Source organism: Anser anser (assembly GCF_964211835.1).
Source record: "Anser anser genome assembly, chromosome: 4".
In the NCBI taxonomy this organism is placed as follows: Eukaryota; Metazoa; Chordata; class Aves; order Anseriformes; family Anatidae; genus Anser; species Anser anser.
The window spans coordinates 20,745,009-20,772,473 of NC_139724.1; the positions used below are offsets into that span (position 1 = coordinate 20,745,009).

Sequence of the window (27,465 nt, forward strand, 5' to 3'; positions counted from 1 at the left end):
AAGTCTGAGACAAAACACATCGGTGGAATTTTGGAAGCCCTCTAACTGCAGTCCAAGGCCTGGTCATGGTGAATATCTGCAATTCCTTCTTGATTTCTGTGCAAAGATTTATAGCAAACGTTTGTTTTTTCCTCACCGCCACCCTCATATGAGCCTGACAGCAGGAAGGGAGATGCCAAGCCCGCAGGTCTGAGGAGCTGGGGGCCTCAGCAGAGACCAGGCCAGGCACGAGGATGACGAGGGCTCTGGCTAGCAGAAACGTCAACCATGACAAGGCCGAGCAAGACCTGCCTCGAGGTGGAAGCTTATAACATGTGCTCGGTTCACCAGGAGTGGAAATTAAGATAGACAAAATCGGTTAATCGGTTAGAAAAACTGCTCCTGGAAAGTCATGAAATGTAAGAATTGATGGAAAAAAATCAACGATAAGCGGGATATTAAACAAATAGCTCAGGTATACAGCTTGAAGAAAGTTAAACCAGTAGGATGGAATAGGGATTAAATTTAACGTAGATCAAGTCTGATACCGGTATTAACCATGGGGACAAGGATAAGATGGAAGAGGTAAGCATGGAAATAACCAAGGCAGCAGAAAACTCAAGAGATTAATACCACACATTAACCCTATCTGGCATGTGGGCACCAGATGAGAAGAGGCACCAGCGCTGCGCTGCAAACGCCTATGACGACGTGGGCTATTTTTACAGGGCTGTTACAAGCCGGAGGAAGGCTGCGGAAGGACTGGGTGCACCTCGCACGGTTCACAGACCTCCCGCTGGGGCTCCAGCCGGATCGCTGAGGCCAGCTGAGGCGAAGCAGGCAGCCGGGTGAGGAGGGAACCGAGCGAGACCTCCTTGCACCCACCCCAACCTCAGCGCCCCTCCGCCCGCCTCTGTTGGCACCGGTTGCCTAGGGCAGAGCGGCCACCCCCCCCCCGTCCCCCCCCCCCCCCCCTACATTGGTACGGCCCAACGCGCATGCGGCTGCGCAGGACCGCACCACTGAAGGGGGGAGCTGGGGGGAGTCAGGCGGCCTGAGCGTTTGCCGGGTGGTCTCAGCGCGGCGCTGAGGGACGTGGTGAGGCCGGGCGGGGGACGGGGAATGGCGGAAGGGGGGGGCGCTGCCCGCGGCCTGGCATGGCCGCGGGTCGGGTCCCGTCACAGCACGGGCGGGCTGTGGGGGAGGCCTGGGTGAGCCAGGAGTTCCGCGATAAGTCTTTCCAGAAGGGCTCGGAGTAATTATTCTTACCGGTGTTTTATTCGCAGAGCAATTAACGAAGTATTTCTTTTGGGGGCTGCTAGATTAAGCGCAACTCAGCCTCTTGGGGGCTGTCGCATTTTTGTTCCTCCGTCCTGGCACGGCTGTTCTTGCAGCGGTAGGTTAAGCTTTACTAGGAATTGATCCGGACAAAAAAAAAAATTCAATTCTCAATAAAAGGCTGCTTTTAATTTTTTTAAATTGAGGCTGAGGGATGCCAGCGGGCATAAGCAGCACTGCTGTCAAATGGGAAACATCTGCCTGGGTTCTGGAGGTTACCCCCCACCACTTTATTTTCCTTTTCCCAAAATTATGACTTCCTAACCAAGGTGAATGTGAACTTAAAGATATGTTTAATTACCTTTTCACTCTAATATTCAGAGCAGTCCTTGGTTTGCTTTCACTGGAAGATGGGAAACGCATCATTTGGATTGAAACAATGATAGTCAATGACAAATGTCTTAACCAAAATATTTATAAATGGTATATTAAAAAAAGAATAGGATAAATGCTTTCATGTTAAGGTGGGAAAGGTGTTTTAAGAACTGTTTTTGTAACACCACTCATGCAATTGACATATGCCAGTGTGCTGCTTCACTGGCCTTTCGTACCCTGAGCACCCATAATAATTGCTGGTGTGCTTGCACGGTGTGGCATAATAACAGTTGGTTTTAACTTGAGAGAAGGCATGCTGAAATAGCTTATTTTCATTCCTTCTTTTTTCTCCTTAGGTAAATATGGAAGCCATGGACATACTCTTTCGAATAAGAGGAGGCTTAGATTTGGCATTTCAGCTAGCAACTACCGATGGTGTGTCTATAAGACTGTCATAGAAAAAAAAAAAAGTTATTTATACAAATACATAGGCAGGGACACCCCCCACCAGACCAGGCTGCCCAAAGCCCCATCCAGCCTGGCCTTGAGCACCTCCGGGGATGGGGCATCCACAGCTTCTCTGGGCAGCCTGTGCCAGGGCCTCACCGCCCTCTGAAGAATTTCCTCCTAACATCTAATCCAAATCTCCCCTCTTTTAGTTTAAAATCATTCCGTTCATCTCTTCGTGTTGCTCAGAAGCTGAGAGAAACAGTATGCTTTTGTTCAGGTAGATGTGAGTGTGAATGTGTGAGTGTGAAGACAGGCCTGCTGAATGAAATCTTATCTCAGTTTTTTTTACATTGTTATTTTTCTGATCATAATAGTGTTTATATTTTTATTTGATGTCAAAACATATCAAATTTCCACGTTTGTCCAGTAGCTATCACAAAAGTGAGAGAATTTTCTAAGCTAATTGTATCTTTGTTGTGTTTCAGAGGCATCAGCAAAAAAGGCATTAAGATATGTGTTCAGTGATCTTGCAAACAAGCTGTCCTCAGATGTTCTTGTGTTAAGAATTTGCCATAGTCCAGTCTATGTGTGGCCTAACAGTGGTATCAATACTGTTCCAGAGCTGACAGATGATTCTGCTTGTAAAGAGTTAAAACGATTTATACAGTGAGTAGATTAAAAATTATATAATTTTTTTAAGTGGATTAATTACATTTTATAGAAATTGCTGTTTCTGTTGACACTTCAGCCTTGATCAAGATGATGAGACCCGACGAAAGCTTGGCAAAAAAAAGGATAAAAAGCTACAAGATACGGTATGTGTCTCACCACACTAATAAATTATATCAGACAACCTATCACTTGAGTTGTTAATCTGCTCTCCCCAGCCTTATCTGTACAAATAGACATTTAAATGACTCAGAAGAATCCCTTTAAAATTATTTAGACTCTGCATAAATGCAGAGATCTATTTACAGTTGATCAATACGTACAAGTTTTAGTCTTTAACCCAATTATTTTAGTACTGAGTTTGATCTCAAACTTTTACAGTTTTCCTTTTGCCTTCTTGGTGTATGCATTGTTGGAGATGTACTAGTGGTGTCTTTATTCTCTGCAGCAGCAGATAATCAATATAGACCTCATGTTAGAGATGACATCTTCACTAGATGCTTTGGCTCCAGTCATTGAAAGGGAAAATAAAGAACACCACTACATTAATATGACTTTACCAGTTGATGTTGTTTTGTCTGTTTCTCCAGAAGAAACATGGGGAAAGTAAGTGTTATCCTGAACTTGGAATTCTTCAGTTTCTTTTTGTTTCTGTTTTTTTTTTTTTTTCCTTGAAAGTAACAAAGGAAGGCTATTGTTATCATTAATCAGTTCGATAAAATAGCATATAGTATTCTTGTACTGGAATTTGACTCTTTAAGTAATAATAGCTCCTTCAGATACTTGTTAGTTTTAACAATCTTGAAACCCAATCTTTTTGCTGTCTACAAAAAATTTAGTTTGTCAGTGTCTGATAAATTTGATAACTAAGAACCATTGCTTAAAATGCAAAACATTTATAAATATTTAGTCATATATGTAACTTTTATTTCAGCAAACATTCAGTTGTGTTTCTGATAAGGGAAAGTGCAGCTGAATTTTCAGAGAGCTGAACCACTAGGGAGTAATTTCTGTGTGTAGACATGCTTAAAGCAAGCATTCTGAGGTTTTGTCCTCTGTGGGAGTGGACTGAAGGGGGCATGGAAGTAAGAAGTTCATCAGGGCAGGTGCAAATGTGCATGTGAGTATTGTTTGACTTCAAGCTATGAGAGAAAATGAGTCACCATCACTATTCTTTTACTAAAGTATTCTCCCTTTTACTTCACAGGGTACAAAATCTCCTGGTGAAAGCAATTCACAAGCAATTAACTGATATGGAAAGATGTATCATGAAATATATGAAGGGAACGTCAATTGTGGTACCAGAACAACTTCATTTCATGTTACCAGGAAAAACTCACCTTGTAACAATCTCATATCCTACAGGTATTTCAGATGATCAGCTAGAAAGTTACAGAAAGGTAACGTTTTCCATTTAGCCAGTGTACAATGAATACTAACAGAACCTGTTTTTTTATATATATATATTTTTTTTATTATTACAGCTGAAGCAGTAAACTGAATGTATAAGATTGATTTATTGGAAGCTATTTTATAAAATATACCAGATTGCATTTTCTGTAAGGGAGCAACAGAAATTTTAGAACTACATAGGCCTGATCTAAAACAAATCCTATCTAAATCACACTTCTGGTGCAGGATTCTTTGAATTCTCCTCTTCCATTGTAGAATATCAAATTTCTTTTAGTACGTTATTGCTTCCAAGCTTTAACAAGTTGCCTGAAATGATATGGGGTTGGTTTTTTTTGTTTTTGTGTTTTGCTTTGAGGTGCTTTTGTTGTTGTTGCTTGCAGTTGACCAGCCTTAGATTTTGCTTTTGCCTTCGGGTTGGCACATCTAGAAAAAGGAATATGGATGAAGTGTGAAAATGTTCTGATGTTGCAGTCCTTTCACACTGAAAGCTCTCAATCTGGCAGGAAACATTCAGGTCATGCAGTTATATGTACTGAGAGTGGGGAAAGAATCTTTTACCTGTTTAGATGTGCAGAAGCTGTGGGGATTTTTCATTCTCTTCTGGGTGAAGCATTACTGTGTGTATAAAACATAATCTGTTCCTTGCATTTGCAGGCACCAGTTGCACGTAAGTCTTTCCTGCTCTCTCTTCTGTTCACTTTTATCTATTGATTGCCGAGTGTTTCTGTAGCTAATGTAGTTGGTTCAGTGTTGGATCACCTGTGTAAAGTCTACTACCTGTGATGTAGACATCCTAGATGATCTCATCATTCCTCTTACTCTTAACCCCTCTGAAATAAGATAATTTTATCATACTTTCACAAGACATTTTCACTCATGGTATCTTGAATGGGGCTCCAGAGACAGGCGTTCTGTAACAGGACTATGTAAAATAGCAGGCTCATCAGATGGGAGGTAGTCCCCCATGAGCTTCCTTAGAGAGGTGAGGTCTAGCAATAAGCATACATGCTGAATATTAATATATTACAGTGTGCCTAGCTACTTAGCTAAACTGTTTGTTAAAAATGGTTGTTTCTATTATTACCTACAGTGTGGTGTTCTTTTAATCCAAAATTTGAATTGTGCTTTTTATTTTCTTCTAACTTGCATGCAGGAATTACACGCCTTGTTCAACCTACCGTGTGACAGACCATACTTAAAGAGAGCAAATGCTTACCATTTTCCAGATGAACCATATAAAGATGGCTATCTCAGAAACCCCCATTTACATCTTAATTCACCTGGGACAGAGTCTGGTATGGTACGTTTAAATTGAATCACTTTAAAGAAATTTCTTTTTATTTTACTTGAGATCTGTTGTTAAGAGAAGTAATTTAATAATCAGTATAATTAATAATTTATCATTTAATAATCATCAGTATCAGTTGAGAAAGAAAGGGCACAGGAACTGATTTGGTCTTTTAAGTAAAATGGCTTCTCTGCACAAAATGGTATTGCTGTAGCTGTAGTTGTCCTGTGTCCGCTCACACCTCAAGTGCATTTTCTGGTAACATATTGTACAACATTTCAAAGGATACCTCATGTTTTTGTCACGTATTCTAAAAGTTTCTTAGAACCAGTACAAGAAAATAAAACTGTGAATGGAGATGTTGAGGAGACAAAAAGGAGTGATCGTGTGTGAATAAACATTCAATTCTTACAAAGACTTGTAACCCCCTAACTGAAAGATATGTAATAGTGCAAGTAACATAAGTAGGACTTCTCTGAAAATTGATGTGTGACCAGGTTAATTTGTATTTTCTCTTTCTGTGCAGGTTTATTTAGTACACGGTACATACAGCTATCATCACTATATGCAGGATCGCATTGATGACAGCGGTTGGGGCTGTGCTTATCGGTCTCTGCAGACTGTTTGCTCGTGGTTCAGGCACCAGGGTTACATAAATGCACCTATACCAACCCACAAGGAAATTCAACAGGTACAGAACACTTGGGCAGATTAATTCTTTTATACACATGTAATTGTTTAGAAACATTTATAGATAATTTTTAAATGACTGATACATTTTAGACTTAAAACTTGTGTGATATTTTTCTCTCTTAAATGGAACTATAGTGCTCATCAATTACTGTTTAACAAGTTCTATAATAGGAAACCCATCTCCAAATGTTTATACGCACAAATAAAATTCATTAGAATAGTTTTCTAGTATTTCCTTGTACTAACATTCTAACAGTCTTTTGTCTTCAGTGGTAGCTAGTTTAGTCTCCAGACGTTACGCATTGATGTACTGCTTTCTTTTTTGCAATTTTACCTTTGATAGTAGCAGGCTTTTTGTTTTTTGAACCTCCTTTCACTTCATTTTCTTCTGTGAATTTGAATGTGTACCTGAATATGGTCGTTTCTATTAATGGTACTGAAGAAGAAGAGTAGGTTTGGGTAGCTAATACTGCATGTCTAGCAGGAAATACTGCGGTTATCTTCAGTCTTCTAAAAATGGTGTTTTGTATCATATTTATTTACTCAACATTGCTAACCAGGTTTGGCTCACTCCATAAAATGACTTGCATCCTATCTGACAGGGATGTGAGCATTAAAATAAAAATTGCATTTCCTGATGATTTCTCAGTCTGCCCCTAAACATAAAACCATCTCAAGTCCGTACACTCCTGTAGCGTGCTGGACAGCAGCCTTTGGGAGACTTTGTGGGCTGTCTATCCTGAGCAGAAAAGGCACCTCAAGAGCTGCTTGTAACATGTAAACCTCTGAATTGGAAATAGTTTAAAATGAACCCCAACCCTTGGTGTATTTTGGTGGCCTCTTCCTTAGGGCACTCTTTTATGCATCCTTTTCTGAGATGTCTTGAGTAGGAGTCCAGTCTGTGAGGTGGTTTCTGCAGCACAGATGGTACACTTCAGTGGTAGGCAGCTCAGTGCTCAGCTTTGCAGCTTGAAGTCTGCCTGTGGATCTGGAGTCAGAATCTGTGCTTCCTGGGACTGTCCTGTGTCAGTGTCTAAGTGGCATCTCCAAAACAGAACCACAGTGAATGAATTCAATAACCATTTGTTTGCTCTCGACTGGCCAGATATAAAACACATTCCTGTCTTTATAAACCAACTTCATTCACAAAAAATGGTGGAACTGTCTACTATGTGTTGTTGAGGTTTGCTTTTCTTCTTCATGTTCATGTGACAAAGGCGCTGGTTGATGCCGGAGACAAACCTGCAGCATTTGTTGGGTCACGGCAATGGATTGGCTCTATTGAGGTACAGCTTGTTCTGAATCAACTTTTTGGAATAACATCAAAAATACTGTTTGTCAGGTAAGAATCAGTATCTTTCTAGTAGTTTAGTAATTATTAAAGATACTGAATGCCTTACAATGCAAATTACTGTTATAAAATGTGGGATAATAGGGATAATAACAGATAATTTATCTTTTAAGAGCTTGCTGTTCATAAACCCTGTATTCCTGCCTTTGGTTGTTCTGAGGTAAATGGGAGGTGCTTACAAGTTAAGGTATTGCTGAATTTCTTGTAGTCTTGGGGTCGAGTTTGCATTTTCTATAACTTGCTTAATTATGTGCAAACTGATGTGAAATAAAAAAGGGGGGGGGGTCAGCCTATTGTTCATCCATCACACAATTTTTGGAACAGCCCCACAGCCTGGCAGTCATAATGAATGGCATACACATCGACAGTAAGTTGTTGCCTCATCCACAGAGCTAACCTTTCGGCTCAGGATTGAGGCAAACTGCTGAGCAGTCTAGAAATAGTGCTCTCCGTCCTGTATTTGTGTGACATAAAACAAGGTATTTGTTTCTGTTCTGACAATCTGACACTTTTATATGCAATAAAGAACCCTATAAATACATGTAGGAGAAAAAGAATAATGTTCAGCATTTATCAGAAATAAAATTACTTCTGTCACTTGGACAGCAGTAAGCAGAATAATAAATCCCTGAACATTTTGTGATAAGTACAATAACAAAATAGAGAATGTATGCTAATATAGCCTGTATGAAAATGCTAGTCAAAATACTGCTCATGAGTTATGTTTATTTAGACTAAAGTCTACTGGGAGTATTGTAAAAGAGCATGTAACCATGGTGATAGTTATTCTTAATGGTAAGAAAATAATTAATTCCTTCAATATTTTGTCAGGCTTTATACAGCCAGTTTTAATCTCCTTGTTCCACAGCTTATATTTGCAGATGATCCACCTATTATTTATAGCAGCTGTGACTGTTAGTGAGACAGTTTTTAGTCCTGTGCGTAAGAATACAGAACACATTCATTTGTGACCTGGGTAGAATTGCTCACAGTGGTGCTACAAGGGAGCACCAGTGTTCTTCAGGATTATGAAATGCCAGCCTTGCTACCATGCTGAGAAGAGATGTCATGCAGCCTTTTTGAGCTGGTCACTAGCAGCGGAGAGCATTTTTGTCTTGCGCTTATATTCAGCTAGCACCTCTAAGTCTATGGAAATAGGGCTTCACAGCTGCACCCTTAGTACTGAATCCTTTACTGCTAATGTACCGTACCGTATCCCAGCTTTCCTGTTTTGCACTCTGCATTTAATCCATCGCTCCAGGAATTGGAAAAGTAGGCGCACAGCTTGTCTGAAACATTAACCATGGTATCCTGTCTTTGTTTCTTTATATTAAACCTATCACAGACCTATCTGTAAACCTATCACACCTATCCGTATGTATTCTCTTGCCTGGCTTCTGACACCACTTTTGGAAGTACTATCCGTCTTCTGAGGGGACTGTGAGTCTCCTTCAGAAGAATGTGAGCTCTGAATCCCAGAGTACGTGCATGTGTTGTGCGCGTACACCTTTCTCTTCCGTGTAGACTACTCTTTTGTCTGTGGCAAAGCTGAACAGGAAAGCAGAGAAAATAAATCAAGCCAAGTTCAATGTTGCTTTGACCAGATGCCTAATGGTATTTCTGATTTGATTTTTTTTAAAATCAACCTGGGTATGAGTACTGCAATTGAAGTGGAAATCTCTCTTAAGTCACATCATTATAAACACATTTATCAACACCTTATTTTTATCGTGTTCCTGATGAAGTTGTGTTACTTCAGACTTCCCCTTGCTGACAGATTTAGCCAGTCTGTTTTTAGCCTCTTGAGAGGAGCCACTGGGGTTAACTAGCTCTCCCCACTGTGGAAAACGAGCAGCAGAAACTTTATGGAACCTGGGTGACTCCAGGTGCCTTGGTGGCAGCAAGGGTTGCAGCAGATTCATTAGCCCAACCAGAATCTGTAAGTTGCATAAAGAACTTTATTCGGATTGTCACAAGGAGTTCAGTTCTTTTAACAGAAGAATTCTAAGCCACTTTCTAATCAGTTACTTATGCAGTTAATGAGTATAATGGATAATTGGAAAACCAAGCATAGTGAGGATGACAAATCTCTTCTTGTATTTCTTACCTAGCCAGGGTTCTGAACTAGCTTTGCAGGGAAGAGAGCTTGCTAATCATTTCAAGACTGAAGGAACTCCAATTATGATTGGTAAGTGCTTGAGTATCAGAGACTGCCAGTGAATGTTTGTAGCCTTCCTCTGCTGCATTTCATTTCAGTTAGTACTGATTCAGTTTACTGTACAGGTGTTTATCAAAACTCCAGATGAATTAAAAACAATGCTCTTTCCAAGGCAGCGTAGAAAACCATGCGATTTAGTCTGGCTGGTATCTCTTTCATTTGGTATTTCACCAGTCTCAAGATGAAACCTAGTAACAAAGATCAATCTGAATGGTATTTTCAAAAGCTGCTTTTAAAGTCAGAACTCAAGAGCTGACTTGTGCTTTCTAGGTGAGAGAGGTTCATGCAGTTCCCCAAAACTTCCCACCGCAGAAGAGTAGGGGTTTTCTGGCTTTGAAGAGATGAGCATCATTCCTTATCTAAATTCTTCCTAAGACCAGTATGCACGTTTAAATAATCTAAAATGTTGATATCGTTGGAAATGCCATTCATAAGAACTTAAAATTAATGAAAGTATTTCCAAGCAAGCAGTGGTTCAGAAAATGAAGAGTACTTATATTAAAGCTGAAAAGTGTATTCAAATTTTAGCAATTTGCATATTTAGCCAATCTCAGTGAATTTTTTTTTTTAACAATTTGTTTCCCTGCTATTTTAGGTGGAGGTGTTTTGGCTCACACGATATTAGGAGTGGCTTGGAATGAGATTACAGGGCAAATAAAATATTTGATTCTAGACCCACATTACACTGGAGGAGAAGATCTGCATGTTATTTTGGAAAAGGTGAGGTTAACACACGTGTATATACACACACATATAGATACATTTTGGCATTAAACAAATGATGTATAGCAAACTAGGGATCGGCCATTCTGCAGCTTCTCCGTTCCTTATGGAGGAAGTGTTGATCCCAGTTAACTTGCCTGTATGTTAGTTACTGCTGGTTTCTGAGACTGTCTTTAACAGTTGTAGCTTGAACAGCCATAAGGTGTTTAAGAATACTTTTGTCCAGGAGGACAAAAAAAAAGGGGGGGGCAGAAATCCTTTCATTCATCAAAAGTGGCAGGGGAGGATAGGAACTGAGGCAGGCTGTAAGTTGGCAGGTTTTTTTATTGGAAAAACCTAATATAATTACATCTTAGTCTTGTAGGGCTTAAGAGCTTTATTAGACTGATTTGCTGCTAAAGCATGACAAGCGGCCCACCCCCACCTTCTTAATTTAAGAGCTCAGTTTGGCTCTGAAATTTGAACTATTCCTAAAGAAGGCATTCTTCAAGACAAAAGAAGTGGAAACTGAGTGACAGTGTTTCAGAATATGAGTCTGTAGCAGCAGAAGGCAGTGGGGTATAGAAAGAAGATGCTACTGTTTAGAAACCAAGCTGGAAAGCTGGGTGAGGGGAACTGGAGAAACTCTTGTCAAGTGTTTTCCATTAATGTGTTTTCAAGGCATGTACAGAACTGTCTGAAAATTGTCCCTGCTTGTAGATACTTGAAAATAACTCATACTGCTTAGATTAAAATTAGTAAAATAAATCCAGTTGTAATAAATGAAGAAAACAGAATTCATACTAAATAATTTAAAGTGTATCTTGCTTTTTCTTGGCCAGGGTTGGTGTGGATGGAAGGGCCCAGACTTCTGGAACAAGGATGCCTACTATAACTTATGCCTACCTCAACGACCAAAAACTATTTAAATTCCCCTCTTGGGCTGGAACATGCTAAGCCAGAATACTAGCAGATATCTAGATATAACTTGTCTTGTTAGTTAGACAAATGCTTTCAGGTGATCAAAACCCAGATGAAAGAGAAATATTACTTATGTAATTTAAATCAAGATCTTTTTTTTTTAATGAAACCTCTGAAAAATAAGGGAATTACCTGCTGTGAACTGCATTTCCTACAACTGTTTATCAAGTAACTTATACTCTTTCCTTTTGGCTAAGATAACTTTGTTTATATAGCAATTTTATGCTAAAAAGCTTTACAGATTAAATGTCTGATCATTTTATTTTATGAAATTTTTTCTTGCCAAAAAAAAAAAAATGTACTCCTTCAGGTTATTGCTGATAACAGTATTTTAGAAGAGGGTCAGAAAAAAAGTGTATACTGAGTTTTGTGGACTTTGTTCTCATTTACACAGAAAAAAGGGAGAGACTAAATTATTATATGCTTATTTATTTATAGCTGTATGAATACAACTGTTTTGGGGAAAAAAAAAACAGTCTTCTGTAAGAAGTAAAAATAAACCAGCTTTTCTCCTTCTCAGAAGGAGACAATGTAACAGCACACAGCAAGTCACTCAATTGATAGTCCAGTCATGTTTTCTCAGACTTTGGATTCCCCTAAATTTGACTTCGAGGTGACAAGCCCTTTGTTTTGTCAGCTAAGAGACAGATCTGTCACATGAACACATAAATAAGCCTGTATCTAATGTCATCAAAGGACACAGTTGTGGTATGGGTAAGACTGCTATCCTGGTCAGCTACTCCATTCGTACATTGTTGAGAATAGCATCAAGAAATAAAAAAAGTCATAGGTAAAGTTTTCAGTGCCATTCCAAACACAATATCCATTTTTGACAAGACCATAACCTTAATTACATATGCAAATCAGGACTTACTGGCAGGCATCTACATCCAGCTTACCTGCATCTATCACCAAACTTATTTACTTAACTGCTAAAAGTACAAAAAAAGATTAAAATACAAATGGTAAGCCACTGGTATTACACACCATCTGACCTCCTCTTCCTGCTTGTTGATCTGCTTGTTTCCCATTCTTGTTCCTGTGCTGCTAGATCCTCGCTCAGCACACCGTGGTTGCCATTTAGTGAGGAGCCAGACTGTCCTCTCAGTTTCATAGTTTGAGTGTGCTGAATTGTTTTCAGGAACTTGGCACATTCCAGAAAGCCACAAGCCAGCGCAAGGTCTGCTGCTGTTTGCCCCCTGTTGTTGCACAAGCTGAAACACAAAATTAATAGTAACTATTCATGTGAATTGGAATATGTATTATCAGCAAACAACAATCAAGATTCATTAAGTGATAAGTTTAATCAGAAGTACAAAGAATCAACACCAAGAAGGTTTGCCAAGGATAGGGCTCTAGTGATAGCGGGTGCTGCCACTAAATGCAAAAAGGAGTAATTATTTAAAAACATATCTGTCACCAAACTATGACTGGCTTAGTGCATCAGAAAGGTATGAGTAAGATAAGTGCAGCGCTAGAATGGAAAATTATCAAGAACCTATGAGCAAGAACATTCTCTTAGTAGTTACTTCAACACGGAACTGAACAGCATATGGTCTATGTAATGTGTTCATGTGTATAGCTGTTTTTAATACTGCTTGTATGACTATAGCCATGCTGTCAGCTTTAGCTGACAGCAGCTTTTAGCAGCACCCTCAACAAGAAAGTGTACAAAACAAGTATCTTTTGAGAGCTGATACAGAAATGATTAAATGTAGCTTAACTTACTCAATTTTGGCATCACCAGCAACCAGGAGAGCAAGACATTCCAAACTCCCAGCTTTTGCTGCTTTATGAATTGGGGCTTCTCCAAGGCAATCCTAAACATATAAAACAGTTTTTTTTTTTGTTTTTTTTTTTTTTTAACATAGTGGTTGTTTGAAAGAAAGGGAATAGGATGAAGCTACTTTGTTCTCCAACATGACTGTTTTGAGTGGTATTCTGTATACCGGTTGGTTGTGAATTGAAAAGAGAGATTAAAGGAATATGGCTAGTGAAGTGTACCCAGTAATTGCCAGTAAACATTTGCTTAATATATTCTGCTAATCCAACAGAGCAGTAGGACTGCTGTCCCATGCTATACTCACGGTTTAACCTTAACTTTATAAAGATTATTTACGCAGAATACATTCTGAACACTGATTAACTGCACCTTTCAGCACTGTTCAGGGACTGACAGCTTGCTGCTACAAACTCAGAGGTATGGACCAATTAAAAGCTGCAGCTAGAGGAAAAATCCTTACGTTTAGAGGAAGTGGGGGCAAAATTTGAAAGGAAGAAAGAATACTCATTTCTGTAAAAGAAATTTTTGACAGCTGCACACAGCACAGTGTGAAAGTAACATACGCAGCAATATGAAATAGCTATAGCAGTATAGATAGGATTTCTGGTTCACACTAAAATAAAGCTGCTCTAAAATAAGCAACCCCAGATACCTCATGCAATACAGTTGTATATATATAAAACCTCTCCCAGGTTAAGAATAAGTAAATAAATAAATATAAAAGTTGAACTTACTGACGTGAGATTGGAAGTGGGAGAAGCAAACCTTGTGTATTTTTACCTGCTGGTTCAAGTCGGCTCCCGTCTGCAGCTGCCACAGCAGGAAGAAAGCCTCACCGCCCCACGCGGCCAGGTGAGCTGGGGACTGACCGAAGGCATCCGCAGGTGCGTTCACGCCGGTCCCTGCCTCAAACAGGCCGCTGAAACTGCCGGGCTGAAACGGAACACGGGTTAAGGAGCAGCACGGCGCTACTGCAAGCCGCGACCACCGCAAATCCCCCTCACGACCCATCGGACTCATCTTCCGAGAGAACAGAATTGGGAAACAGCAAGCCCGCACGGCTTTGCTGGCTTTTCCAGCCCCAGCCTCACCTCCGCGCCGTCCTCCCGCATCGCGGCCGGCTCCCGGAGCGGACCCTGGCGGCCACAGCCCCCGCCCATTGCCGGGAGCCGGCTCCGCACGGCCGCGACGGGGCGCCCATGGGAGGGGAGGCACCGCGCGGCCGGCCCCCAGCGGCCTCCCCGCGCCGCGCCCGCACGGCCCGCGGGGGGCGGCCATGGCGCCGGGGCGCCGCCACACGTCCCGCACGGAGGCTGCCGAGGGAGGGGGCCCGGCCGCCGCTCCTCGGCCCTGGTCTGCGTGAGGGGAAGGGCCGAGGTTGGAAGGGACCTCGGAAGTTCACCTAGTCCACCCTCCCTGCTAAGCAGGGTCACCTAGAGCACCTTGCACAGGATGGCATCCAGGCGGGTTTTGAATATCTTCAGAGAAGGAGACTCCACAACCTCTCTGGGCAGCCTGTCCCAGTGCTCTGTCACCCTCACAGTAAAGAAGTGCCCTGTCATATTCATCCAGAACTTCCTGTGCTTCAGTTTGTGCCCGCTGCTTCTCCTTTGGGAAAGTAATTAAATTATTTAAGTAGTGGAATGCGAACACAGATATAGTATCATTTTTTTTAAAGGTGCAGAATTCCAGGTAAATATGCAATATGTCAGCCCAATTGAAGTATTTCAGTATGTAAAGTTTTCACCTCTCCTTTCATACACCTGTATAACTACCTTTTTTTTTTTTTTTTCCCTGAACAGCTAGACAAGCAAACTAGCTAATAAACAAAACCCCTACACTCCTAACTGAGCATTGTTAGGGACAGAATACCTCCCTCCACACACATGCCAGAAATCCACAGTTGTTTTAAGAAACTTTAAGCACAAACCTCCAGCAGTCACATAAGCCCAGGCAGCCTTGGATCACCCCAGCATGTTCCCTTTTGAAGTCCTTCCCTCCCCAGCGCTAATTGCCTCAGCAGTGCACAGGTTTGAGATTCCCCACCTGAGCAATCCCATCTTTCCAGCCTAACCACCTCCATCCCACCAGCTGCAGCTCTCTTAAGACTCTTGCTGTTAATTAGTTCCTGAGCTCTGTGTCGCATTGTGCCCATCTCATTTGTGCCCACAGAACTCTCCTGCCCCCATGCCGGCAATGTCTCAAGCCACTCGCTTTGCATAGGTATTGGGCAGGTGAAATTGGAAAAACTGGTCCTAATAAATGCGTGTGAGCAGTGGGATACACCAAGCTGAGCTGTGGGACCTCACACCCACACCTGCACACTCCTACAGAAAGAAAAGCAGCAAGGCACCCAGAGCTGCCTTTCCTGAAGGGTACCTTGGCTTCCTAAAGTGCTTCCTAAATGCAGTTATTTGTCCATGCTGTCAAAAAAAAGTTTATTTTCCTGTACACTTCTTAGACTATGCCATTTAAGTAAAATGAATCAGGATGAGTTTTAGGACTTTTTTTGGTGCTTAGAGTCATTGGGGCTGTCAGAAAACATGATGTGCAGCCCGCAGGCTTAACCGCATAACTCTGCAAGCATTCCTTTTCTATTTTGACCGCGTCCTCTGCCTCTGTTGCTATAGAAGCAGATTGCATTGCCAAAAATGGAAGAATGACAATCGCTGGAAAAAAAAAAAAGGAAAAAAAAGGGGGTGGGGGGGATGTAGCGAAAGACTTTTAAAAGCGCCCTTGTGGCCTTCTGGTATTGTATATCTTTTTATAAGGGAGACAGCCAGAAGCTATCAACAGAGGTAGAAACAATCCTTTGTGTTTCAGGAGAAAACAACTTCAGTAAGTTTTCCCTCAATAATCATAAGTTTTGCAGTGGTTATGTGAGGAGAACAAAATGCATTAAAACAGTTTTGGGGAGAACAAAATGCATTAAAACAGTTTTGGTCACTGTAAGTAACAAAGCCCAATTAGCTAGATGTAATTTTCGTGGCCTATTGCCCTTTTACCTGAATTACATTCAGAGTTTCTGTTATTTTGCCTGTAATTGCTTTCCGTGAGGTATTTTAGCTGTGTTCAATTCACAACAGGACCAGCAGCTAGTAGGAACAATCTGGGCAATGCCCAAGCCCCAGCCTGCGCTAGCTGGGCACATTACTCCGTACGCTGTTCGGAACTGGCCAACAGCCAGAAATGTCCTTTTCCCTTCCTCCCGCTCCCCTCCAAAAGCTTTTTGGGCTCTGAGTCCCAGCCAGCTCGAGGCAGGTAACATGGCTACAGCCCTGGGCCACCTCCCCTCATGGCACTCCTGCTACTAGTGCCAGTCACCAGCCCAGGCCCAGGCCCAGGCCCCGCAGACAATGGTCACCATGGCGGGGCCAGGCCCGCTTCTCGCTGCCTCAGGGCAGGTGGGAGGGAGGCAGGAGGCCACCCTGAAGCTGCGTGGTGAGCCCCTGCCCCAGGCTTGCAGCGCCCTGCCCGCCCTTGAGGGGCCAGGTAAGTAAGAGAAATGGTGGTATTGTAACCCAGGTTGGATGGAAACACATCTTGTGTGAAAAGCTTCCGTTCTTCTATGTCAAACTTAGCTTTCAGTAAAGTCACAATGTCTTTACTGATCTTTATTTTCCTTTTTATAAAGCAGCACTATTTCACAGAATCACGGAATGGTTGAGGTCGGAAGGGACCTCCAGAGATCGCCTAGTCCAACCCCCCTGCTCAAGCAGGGTCACCTAGAACATGTTACACAGGATGGTGTCCAGGAGGGCTTTGAATATCTCCAGAGAAGGAGACCCCACAACCTCTCTGGGCAGCCTGTTCCAGTGCTCTGTCACCTGAACCGTAAAGTTCTTCCTCATATGGCAATGACACCTGTGGTTCAATTTATACCCATTACACCCTGTCCTGTCACTGGCCACCACTGAGAAGAGTTTGGCCCCATCCACTTTGCATTGTCCCCTCAGGTATTTATAGAGGTAGATAAAAACCTCTCAATCTCCTCTTCTCTAGGCTAAACAGGCCAAGCTTGCTTAGTCTTTCCTCATAAAACAGATGTTCCAATCCTTATTTTATCTTAGTCATTTAAAAGCATAGTGAAAAGGGGACACCACTAGCTCCAGAGCTTTAGTGTGCTTTTTGATGTTGTTCCGTCTGTTCTGTTTTGGAAAAAAAATATATATATGTTTATTTTTAAGCAGAGAACTACAGCCATGCTGCTTTATTTGCAAAAGCAGAGGAACTGTTGGCGAAGAGAATAAAAGATGGAGATCCTCTGGCATGTTTTCTAAAAGGACAGCTGTACTATGAAGAGGTTGTGATAGACATTATAAAGCTGACAACTTTCAATACAATGTCAGTGGGAAAAGAAATGCCTTAAAAAAAAAAAAAAAGCTACAAGAGATGTTTATGCCTGTTTTTCCCATTAAAATCACCAGGTGTTCTCACGAAATATGTTTTTCCTCCACTTTTCGCAAGCGTCCCAGGTAAGTAAGTGGCAGCCTGTGCTACAGCTTCCAAACTGAGTTGTTTTTTGGCCAGCTGACTGGCCAAGTACAACATACTGTGCTTTTTGTTATGGTGTCAGTGGTTGCTGACCTAGGACACAGCTCTCAATCTTCGTTCCCTACCTAGCCACCAGTTTTCATCAAACTTGCTGAAACGTTATCTGCAAGATTTCTGTCCCTGCCCATGTAGGCTAAAATTGGCCCATGTATTTGGAAGTAAATGCTCAGGGAAGAGCATCAGATTAGCTGGCAGATGAAGAAAAACTTCTACTTCTTGTGAAGCCAGATTTAAAAAAATACAAACATGACTCTAAGAGTAGGTACGTCTAAGGACCCGAATTCTTGGAATAGCTCAGATCAGAAGGATGGAAAAGGATATCGTACACGTTCCGACTCATATTCTCAAATGGGATGTGCATGGTTCAGTACTGCTAGTGGTGCCATATGTGGCACGGTGTACATCAGTCTCATGGTTAGCAGCAGGAGCAGAATTAACTTGTTCAGGGCTTCAGCTTTCTGTAACGGTTTTGTTACTGCACTGGCTGATTTCAACATGAGCAAAACTGGTCCTGTGGAGCAGCAGGCCTGTTTCTTGATGTGCTGGCCTAGATATCCAAGGTAAATATTGCTGTTCACAATAAATTTATTCTTTGAGCAGGCTTTGATTTCCATATTTAGGGATAGATGTCCGTATTACCTAAAAATGCATATTGTCATAACACTGCAATTGCCTTCCCATAGATCGAGGACTTCTGTGCTCCTAACTCCTTGTTCCCTACTGTGCTACATGTGGCTTCCCCAGGGTCTGCTCTAACAGCATCCTTGCACGTGGCAGGGCACATGCTGTGAGGAGGGATCTTAAGGCAAAGCACATATTAACTGGCTAAAAAAAAAAATTCTGCAGAGTACTTTAATTACTTTCCTCTTGAGGCTGGCATAAATTTAGATCCTCACGTATATGCATGGATTTTCATATTACAGGATACAAATGATCTTTGAGATGTTCATCTGCTTTTCATATTTAATTGAAGTTAACCAATGCATTTAAAAGCTTTACATGTAGAAGAAAAAGGCTGGGAACAGCAGATGGAAGCATTTGTAGAAACCTTATTTCTTCAGGAAATCAAGTTTACTCAAAAAAAACTAGGTAAACGTAGGATATTTTAAGTGTATTGTGGGGGCAGGATATGTGAGGTCATTACAGAAGCATGAGATGAAGACCCACTGTAGTCTGCAGGCCATCAAATCAAGCTCTCTTGAATCTAGCACAGGTTTATTCCTAACACCTGTTTCTCCTGCCCTTCTGGTACCTCTGCTGTTGCAGGTGGTGCCCTCATAAGAAAAGGGAGGCAGACAGCTGAGCCCATAAACTCCTCAAACATGGTGGTTTAGTCTTTGGGAACCCAACCCTTAGCTGAGATGTTGTGGTGGCTCTTACATCCTCAAGACCACCTAAATTAAGGTATGTCTAGCAGGACAGCGCATCTCAATTAGGCTCTTATCTACTTCAATTAAAAAGATGGCTTTTGGGGGGAGTGAAGGAAGCTTGTCAGGACACCTTTTGGTTTCAGAGATGATGTTTGTGCACTACTTTCATTTATTTGTTTATTTATATATGAAAACAATGAAACCTTATTTGGAAGTCCTCATTGCTTCCATCCTATCCAATGTTTTTGCAGTTGTTGACTTTATTTCTGTTTTCTGCCACTTCTGTTGTTGCGTTTTTTTTTCCATTAGAGAAATGCTCCAGTTTGAAAAACTGTAAGAGGGTATCTACTGGAGGGTTAAGCTGAGGTATGTACACTTTATTCTGTGTACTTCATTATTCATTCTGTCTTTCCCAGGGTTTGTACCAAGAAGCGTTAATACAATTTGAAGAAGTCAAGGATACAGATTTTCAAGCGATGTATCAGCTTGGCATAATGTATTATGATGGACTAGGCATTAATGAAGACCCCATGAGTAGCCTAGCTGTACTTCTTACTTTTCTTCTAATATTAATTTATAATTATTAAGAGCTGCTTTGTAAACTCGATCACTTAATTTAAAATAAATGGGTCATTGACTTAGAAATAGTTTCATGAGGTGCAGATACTTACAAAGCATCATAAAAGGAGGGTTCTGGACTGAAGAATTTTGAAAACCAGGTATAATAAAATAGGTTTATCTGACAAACGCTTATGAGAACTTGTGTTTTATAGTATCACTTCTAAGGATTTGATTATACTTCATGGAAGCTATTTAGCTTGTTTAAAAATTGCTATTAGTTTGTTCCTTTTTAAAAAACAGTGTAGATAAATGATAATAGAATCTATAAAAATGGAAATCAACTGCATTTCAAAGTGTAAAACATCTGTTACACAAAGGTATCTTTAAAAATACTTTATAATCTCTGAACATAAATGTTAAACAAAATTATGCTTGAAAATGTAGTGGTATGCTAGATTTCATGCAGGAACAGAAGGAAAATTAGCTAATAATATCATAAATCAATAGTAACATGTTTCTTTCAATTGTAAGTGAATAGCATCTTTTGTTAAAAAGAGGAGGAAAATTTCTGGTGTTCTGAAAGTAATGCACAAAGAAAGGTAGTAGATGAGATTAGGTTCCAAGATGTTGAAGTGTAATCTCTATGGGTGCACTGAAAACTGAGTAAAGATTTATGCTACCTATTTTATAGAATAATAGCCATTACAAAACAAAATTTGTTAGAACAGTTATCAGACACAGGTCCACTTAAACAAAAATATCAAACTTTTTAAAAAACTGCAAACATGTAGAAAGTGTTTAGGCAAATGAAATACCAGTCTAACTGGAATCCACACTATCCCCACATATTATAGAGAGAGGTTTTAGAACTGAAAAACTACCTGTCTTGCAGATGTTGGCAGATTCTCAGGTTCATTACTTCATCGTTTTCCCAGGCTGTATGTAATGATTGAAATACCTCAATTGTAGGAAAAGGGAGTGGAATACATGAAGAAAATACTCAACTCTGACTCCTCAAAAGCAAGACACTTGAAGTTTGCAGCTGCATACAATCTTGGCAGAGCTTATTATGAAGGTTGGGGTGTTAAACAGTCAACTGAAGAGGCTGAAAGGTAATGGCAGACAATTTTCCTGATGAGTTTCTGATGCTGAGCTGCTGTGTTATTGAACGAACTCTGTCCCCATTTTCTTAGGTTATGGCTTATTGCTGCAGACCATGGGAATCCAAAAGCAAGTGTAAAGGCCCAGAGTACTTTAGGAATGCTTTACTCCATGTCAGTTCTAAAAGATCTGAGGAAGGTAAAGCCCACTTATACCCTTCTGAATTTCATGTGTTCTAAGTAATTTAGGATTTCACAGAAAGATTATGGTGATATATTTGATTATGAAAACTGTTATTTAAGCACTGCTAGACATTGTTCATTTAAGCCCATGTGAACAGATGGTCTGAATTTCTCACTTTTGACTAGTTTGACACTGCTAGCTGAGATTTACTTATTTAGTGGGAGTATCAGGGAGTAGGATAGAGTGGATTACAGTTTTGTCAGCCTCGGTGCACTTCAAAAAATAAAAAAAAAAATCAAGCAGGTGTCACTGATTGACAGCTCTCACAGTAAATTAAGCAGGTTTAAGAGCCTTACAGAGAGTCTGTTTTCTTTTACGTAAAATCACTTCTTACAGACCGGTTGTTTGCTTAAAACCTTTTACATCAGTACGCAAGATAATCAATTAAAGTGAATATATCATCACATTAAAAAGTTATTTAGTTAATGTAAAACATCCATGGAAATACACAGGAAACAACTCTCTGCTTCTTGTTTAGTCCTTTTTCTGGCATTGAGAAGCATGCGGCAATGGAAATCTGGAATCACAGGGTGTGCTTGGTCTTATGTATCTGTACGGACAAGGTATACGTCAGAACACTAAGGCTGCTTTGGAGTGCCTGAGAGGAGCAGCAGAACGTGGAAACATCTATGCTCAAGGCCATCTTGTGGAATATTATTACAATAGAAAGTTCTACTCAACAGCTGCTGCAATAGCCATAAGGTGAAGTTAATTTTTTTATTATTGTATTCATATAAGACGATGGAACTTAGATTAAAGTGATTATTAAGTTTATGGTTTTGTCTCTCCAGATCAGGAGACAGTCGAGATAATGAATTGCAAGACCTCGTTTTTAAAGCGGGAATTGCAAACCACAGACAAAATTAAGACTATAATGTTCTCAATTACTCGGTGCAGATGAACTTTTCTTTCTGATCCTTTGAAGCAAAACAGACTTCAATTAGAATCCCAAGTAGGAGCCCATACTCAACCTTGCCTTTCTGTCTCCTAGTCCACAAACTCAGCTGCCTTCCCTATTCCATTTTAAACCCCCTACAAATATTCTGCTGCTGCTCTCCACAGCCCCTATCTTAGCGTGTTTTCTACCCACCATCTTCTCCCCCATCATTTCCCTGCTCTGTGGCTCAACATTTTGGTCTATTTCCTGTGTCATTTACAGCAAATGCAGGCCTTGATACTAAATGGGATCCCACAGCAAGCCCTCTGAGCAGCGTGCAGACCTAGAAGTAGCTGCTGCAAGCAGTGCCAAGCCACCACCCTTTAGCTTTGCATCAGTTGCTGCTCACGGGGATGCCTATTACGTACGCATTTTTGAGCCTGGACCACAAACTAGTCATCACCTGCGTGCAAGTGGTTTCTGGCAATTATCTGCTTGCGCAGAGGTGCTGGACCGAGCCACAGTTAAGTAAGCACTGACTGGCATTTTTAACAGGCAGCCACTTGGGGACTTGCTGCTCTATCTACATAACTCTGGAGCGGTTTGTGTATGGCAGAAATGGCAACTTCTGTGCCAGGCTGCAGTATTAAAACAGCCAGTCTGCATCAGGCTTCTCTATGTTGAACTAGGCGTGGGAGGAGAAAAGCAATGGTGGTGCCGCTTCGAGGGCTGATGAACAGCACATTTCTGTGACAAACCTCCACAGCTGGCCAGCATGTTAGAGGTTTTGTCAAGCAATCAGATTATTCTTTTGCTAGAAATACCATACAAAGAGGCTAAGAACTACTTACACGAGCAGCACACAACAGCATTCATGCTTTCTGTGGTATGCTTATGAAGGTGCTGCTGTCCGGCAATCAGATGTGTTAGAATCTGAGAGAAGCTGCCCCTGTACATGCCACGGGATAGCAGCAGCTCTGGTAATTCAGCAGTAGTTCAGCAATAAATGCTGTTTGCAATGCTCATTGCTGAAATGGGTTGTTTTCTCTCAGAATGTGCTGCTTTTCTCTCTCTTCTGCTGTGAGTAGACTGTTCTGTCTAGTCTAACTAGTCTTGCTTGGAACATGTCCCCTCCAGGCAATGCAGCAGCGCAGGTTATTCAGACAAATAAACAGGGCACTTCATTGGCTGTGACTGTGCTTGCAGAGAACAGCAATAAAATCCCACATTGCAGTTAGAACTGACCATTTTTAAGCAAAAAAATTCCACCAACATATTTGAAACAGTTCCATGCAATTGGAATTGCATTTGGCCTTGAGGCAAACTCTCACAGCAGCTCAAGCAGTTGTGTCAATCATCAGTACCTTTTCTGTTAAAAGTTTTGTCTTTATACATTCACACCTTTTACAGTTTGTTGGGTTATTCACAAACATTATATTCAAATGTACAGACATTACATGATTATGTATGGTGTACCACTGCCCAATATTTGAAGTTTAGATTAGCTACCAATATTCTTCACTGCAAAAAAAATTAATTATCCCATATGGTTTCACTTACCATTGTTATAGCATGTTCTTAAAGACAGGTGTGCTAAACTAGAAGTTGTGTCTGACTTGATTGGTATTATTTGTCTCAGTGTCCTGTTTTATATCTCTCAGAAAGGAAGGTAAAAACACTGCATCAGGAAAGATGAGAGGTAGTAGGTTACTGTCATTATATTTAAACATATTCTTGTTAAGTGTTTCTTTTTTTTGTTACTGTATTTGTTAATGGGATTGAATTAGGTGGGAGCGTATTGCAGCCAACTTGTTCAAGTGATTTAGCAGGCACTGACTTGCAGAGAGTTACTTCAGAACAATCTTTCCTAAACATTTATTTATAGGAACTAGCTATGACTTACTCTTTTCTTTTCTGTGAGTCTGTGACTATTTGACATGACAAAACCCTAAAACGATGCACAAAGAAGCATAGATTTACCTTGGTTACCTGGAAAGAATGTGAGTTTAGGGGGTCCATTTTAAGACACCAGTTGGAAAAAATCAATTTCCACTTCGAAATGCTGTACTTAATAGTGCAGTAACAATACTAGTAATTATAGCCTCATCGTTAAGACAATGTTCACGTGGTCCTTCTGGCTGCTTTACATTTTTTTAGTAAAAACAACATGCTGAAAACAAGGTGACAGCAAGCAGACAGATGTACGCAGAAGAGAGAAAATAATTGAGCTGAAGCAGTCATCAGTCGTCTTTATAAGTAGATCTTACAACATCAGGCTCTCAATGTATGTCCAAAATCCTTAGATTACCATGGTCTGCCAATATCCTGTCAAGAATCTGGGATGTTGTTATATGGAGAGCTTTGCCTTTTTTCCACATAATATATTAATTTCTATTAAATATTTTAATAGGAACAATTGGTGTGAAATACTGCCTTTTATAACTAGTATAGATGCAGTGAAAGTGACTGTAAAACTTACCTTTTTTGTATTTAGTATCACAATATTCAAGTAATCTCAACTTCAAACCAAACACTGAATAGGAGAATGCTGTTCGGCCTGCTGAATACAAGTAAATTTCAGCTCATCTTGGATAATTACATATAAATGGAAAGGAGTTATTATCAAGTCCTATGGGAATACAGTTGACTTAAACACATTATCTAACCTAATGCTGTAAATTCTACAACAGGACTACAGAAAATGACGACATAGATATGCTAGCAAAGATGACTGATTGTCTTTCAACCTACATGGCCAAAGGGGTCGCCATGGCTGCTTTCTACTTGGCTAGATGCCTCCATCTTGGCCGAGGTGTACAGCAAGACCAAGCTGCTGCTAAAAAATACTATTCTATGGTAAGCTGGCAAAGTCTCATGGACTAATTTATCACTCCTGAAATTGAGTGATGCCTTGGATTTGAGCCTTTAAACTTGCTGTTTGGTTATGTTAAAGGCTCCAACATAAATAATGTTAACAATCTGTGCAAGAAAACGAAGAGCGATAAATTTATATTGAAAACTACTAAATATAGTCTTGAAGGATATTGTCTGCCCACTTGCTTAAGTAAAACAATTCATTCTACCAAATCTAAAAAATTCTGTGGCAGTCACCACAGTGAAGAGCTTGCAAAATACATTACTTAAATGATTTGAATAATTTTATCCCTGATTGATTTGCTGTCATTCAAACTGAAAAATTGTATTTTTTTTCCTCTCTACTTCAGAATCTCTAACAATTAGTACCTTCGTTAATAGTATTTAAATCAGTCTAACTGGTTTTCATGCTTATTTTCGCATTTACATTTTTACTGGTAGCTGAGGATCTACTATTACTGGTATGCAGAGGAAAAATAAGTCACGTTTTTTAAAGTGCTAAAGTTGAAGTAAGATTTATTGCTTGGAAAAAAAATTATTAATGACCTTTAAGAAACAAACAAAAAAAAAAACACTAAATTACATTAGAGATGCCTAAAAGTACAGGCAGGGAAAAATGATTATGCCCTCTGAAGGGAATGTAGGAGCATGGATGCAGTCTTGCTAAGATTCTCTATGATCTCTGTGCATGCAGAGATCATTTGTTTCCTTAATTAAAATACTTCCAGGCCCAGCTTGGTGTGGTCCAAATAAATGGAGAATTATGCAAATGGTAAGCTATCAGCCAACAAGTTTTGTGGCTCCTTACTCGGGAAAGCCCACAGCAGAAGATACTTAGCAGAACAGGTGTTCCAGTGGAGGAATTCATGCACTTTAAATATTTTGTTTCTCTGCTGTAAAAAGTGTTGCAGAGGATAGGATGAGGAAATCAGGAACAGAATATAAGGTGGGGTGGCATGAGCACTGTAGCCAGTAGTCCTAGGTAAGACTTAAGGCATGGAGGAAGTATGTCAGGATTCCATTCCTGCATGGCTTCATGTGAGTATCATCTTTCCCGTCTTCTGTCTAGGCTACTGTTACCAACAGAACTGACCAAAATTCACAACTTTCACTCATCATTCAGTAGCAATACATTTGAGACTGACATAGATATGTCACTAACTTAGTATAAAAGGAAATTATAGCTGTTGGCTGGTGCCATGCATCTCTACAGCTACAACTCTAGAGGAGGGACAAACCAAGTAAAGAAGAAAAGTACCTGAAGGGGTAATTTTAGAACAAGTAGAAGACAAGTAGTGGGTGTGTTCAGTTTCTTTTGTGCCCAGAGAATAATGATGTTAATTTTACAATTATACTAATTTAAAATGAAAATTGGTTGCTTTTTTAAATAACTGACCAGCTGCAGTTTTGAAAGATTCAAAGAAGAGATGATGGGTGTGCCAGATGGTACTGGCATAAATAATGGAAGTGAACGAAAATGACCCAATCTGTAAGTAGATTTCTGCTTACAGTTTCTGGCTGTTCTGCCAGCACATGCCACAGCAACAAATATTACCAAAAAAAAAAAATTGAAACCAAGCCTAACACTGTAGTAGATTATGCTAATTTTAAAGAACTGAATTTTTCTGTTACCAGAAATGGGGACTTAATGCTGAATATATTGTCTTTAGTATCTTAAGAAGTAAATTATCTCTGATGTCTACAAAACTTAAAAGACCTTACCAGTGTTGTATTTGGCAATGTATAATTTTATTTTACCTATAAACCAGAACTCCCTATTCTTTGTTTTCAAAGGCATGCCTTCTGGATCCTGATGGTGCTTCTGATCTTGAACTGAGAGCTAATCTTGGGAGAATTTAGTGTTTCCTTCAGTTATGGCTGGTATAACATGTACTTCCTACAATAAACCATTTTTAATCTTCAGCAATTACAGCCTGCTCATCACTTATGGTTTGATTTTCAACTTCCTGTAAGTTATTATTTAAGCAGTTTACAGATTTCTTTTTATATTAAAAAAAGCAAAAAGCTCACACATGTAACTGAGATGTGGCAAAAGTAGACCTTTTTAAAAGGGTATTGAGGACTTAAGATACATTAAGGACATTTTACTGGGATAGATATCCTGTTTTCTTAATGTTGTACGGCTATACAGCACATAAATCAAACTGAACCAAATAATGATTGTTTACTTTTCTCCATTTTTAGTATTTAAACATTACATTTTAATATTCTGAAGAGCTTGAACCCAAACTCATCTAGATTTCGCATATGTCCCATTCAAAGATTGTGATTTCACGCTAAATGCCATTTTTAAATCTCACGTTGGTTAGGGGTGTGTTCTTTTGTTCACATGCTTTTCTAACTCATCTACATCTGCTGAAGCATCTTAACAGAATCACAGAATTGTAGGGGTTGGAAGGGACCTCAAAAGATCATTGGGTCCAACCCCCCTGCCAAAGCAGGTTCCTTAGAGCAGGCTGCCCAGGTAGGCGTCCAGACGGGCCTTGAATATCTCCAGAGAAGGAGACTCCACAACCTCCCTGGGCAACCTGTTCCAGTGCTCCGCACCCTCACCGTGAAGAAGTTCTTTCTCATGTTGGTGCGGAACTTCCTGTGCTCCATCTTATGGCCATTGCCCCTTGTCCTATCCCCACAAACCACTGAGAAGAGGTTGGCCAGATCCCTCTGTCTCCCACACCTCAGGT

At 40.4% G+C, this 27,465-nt stretch overlaps 4 protein-coding genes across 16 annotated transcripts in view; 2 read left to right on the forward strand and 2 right to left on the reverse strand.

Annotated features, from left to right (window-relative positions):
- The window catches only part of CFAP96 (cilia and flagella associated protein 96), a 92,301-nt gene extending 91,388 nt beyond the window's left edge, over positions 1-913 (reverse strand). The window contains exon 1 of one of the 4 annotated variants that reach the window (XM_083834313.1): positions 770-913. The gene's annotated coding sequence lies outside the window, so the exon portion shown is untranslated. Of the gene's footprint in view, positions 1-612; positions 736-769 lie in introns of those variants that run through there. The other 3 variants (XM_083834306.1, XM_083834305.1, XM_083834304.1) reach the window with 3 other exon arrangements.
- On the forward strand, positions 698-11,954 carry UFSP2 (UFM1 specific peptidase 2). 7 transcript variants are annotated; one of them, XM_083834294.1, is made up of 13 exons: positions 698-827; positions 1,266-1,375; positions 1,989-2,067; positions 2,568-2,748; positions 2,831-2,897; positions 3,200-3,357; positions 3,959-4,151; positions 5,318-5,464; positions 5,979-6,143; positions 7,363-7,487; positions 9,608-9,684; positions 10,310-10,434; positions 11,259-11,954. In XM_083834294.1, the coding sequence occupies exons 3-13, from the start codon at positions 1,995-1,997 to the stop codon at positions 11,343-11,345; spliced, it is 1,398 nt and encodes a 465-aa protein (XP_083690420.1). In that variant the 5' UTR covers positions 698-827; positions 1,266-1,375; positions 1,989-1,994; the 3' UTR covers positions 11,346-11,954. The 7 variants fall into 7 exon arrangements, with proteins under 7 accessions (XP_083690420.1, XP_083690423.1, XP_083690424.1 ...); XM_083834293.1 differs by lacking the exon at positions 698-827 and adding an exon at positions 943-1,077; XM_083834296.1 differs by lacking the exon at positions 698-827 and adding an exon at positions 943-1,077 and having other exon boundaries at positions 3,203-3,357.
- On the reverse strand, positions 11,814-20,596 carry ANKRD37 (ankyrin repeat domain 37). Of its 4 annotated transcripts, none has more exons than XM_083834330.1 (5): positions 20,547-20,596; positions 14,623-14,788; positions 13,961-14,113; positions 13,126-13,217; positions 11,814-12,611 (listed from the first exon to the last, which is right to left on the reverse strand). In XM_083834330.1, exons 1-5 carry the CDS (start codon positions 20,579-20,581, stop codon positions 12,377-12,379), a joined length of 681 nt encoding a protein of 226 aa, XP_083690456.1. In that variant the 5' UTR covers positions 20,582-20,596; the 3' UTR covers positions 11,814-12,376. The 4 variants fall into 4 exon arrangements, with proteins under 4 accessions (XP_083690456.1, XP_083690457.1, XP_083690458.1 ...); XM_083834331.1 differs by lacking the exon at positions 20,547-20,596 and adding an exon at positions 15,227-15,255; XM_083834332.1 differs by lacking the exon at positions 20,547-20,596 and adding an exon at positions 15,111-15,247.
- Positions 19,566-26,688, forward strand: LRP2BP (LRP2 binding protein). Its single transcript, XM_083834334.1, is given in 7 exon segments — positions 19,566-19,649; positions 20,635-20,777; positions 20,859-20,964; positions 21,488-21,502; positions 21,506-21,711; positions 24,577-24,742; positions 26,555-26,688. Coding segments are annotated over 7 exon segments (771 nt in total). The 5' UTR covers positions 19,566-19,580; the 3' UTR covers positions 26,621-26,688.
- The last annotated feature ends 777 nt before the right edge of the window (positions 26,689-27,465 follow it).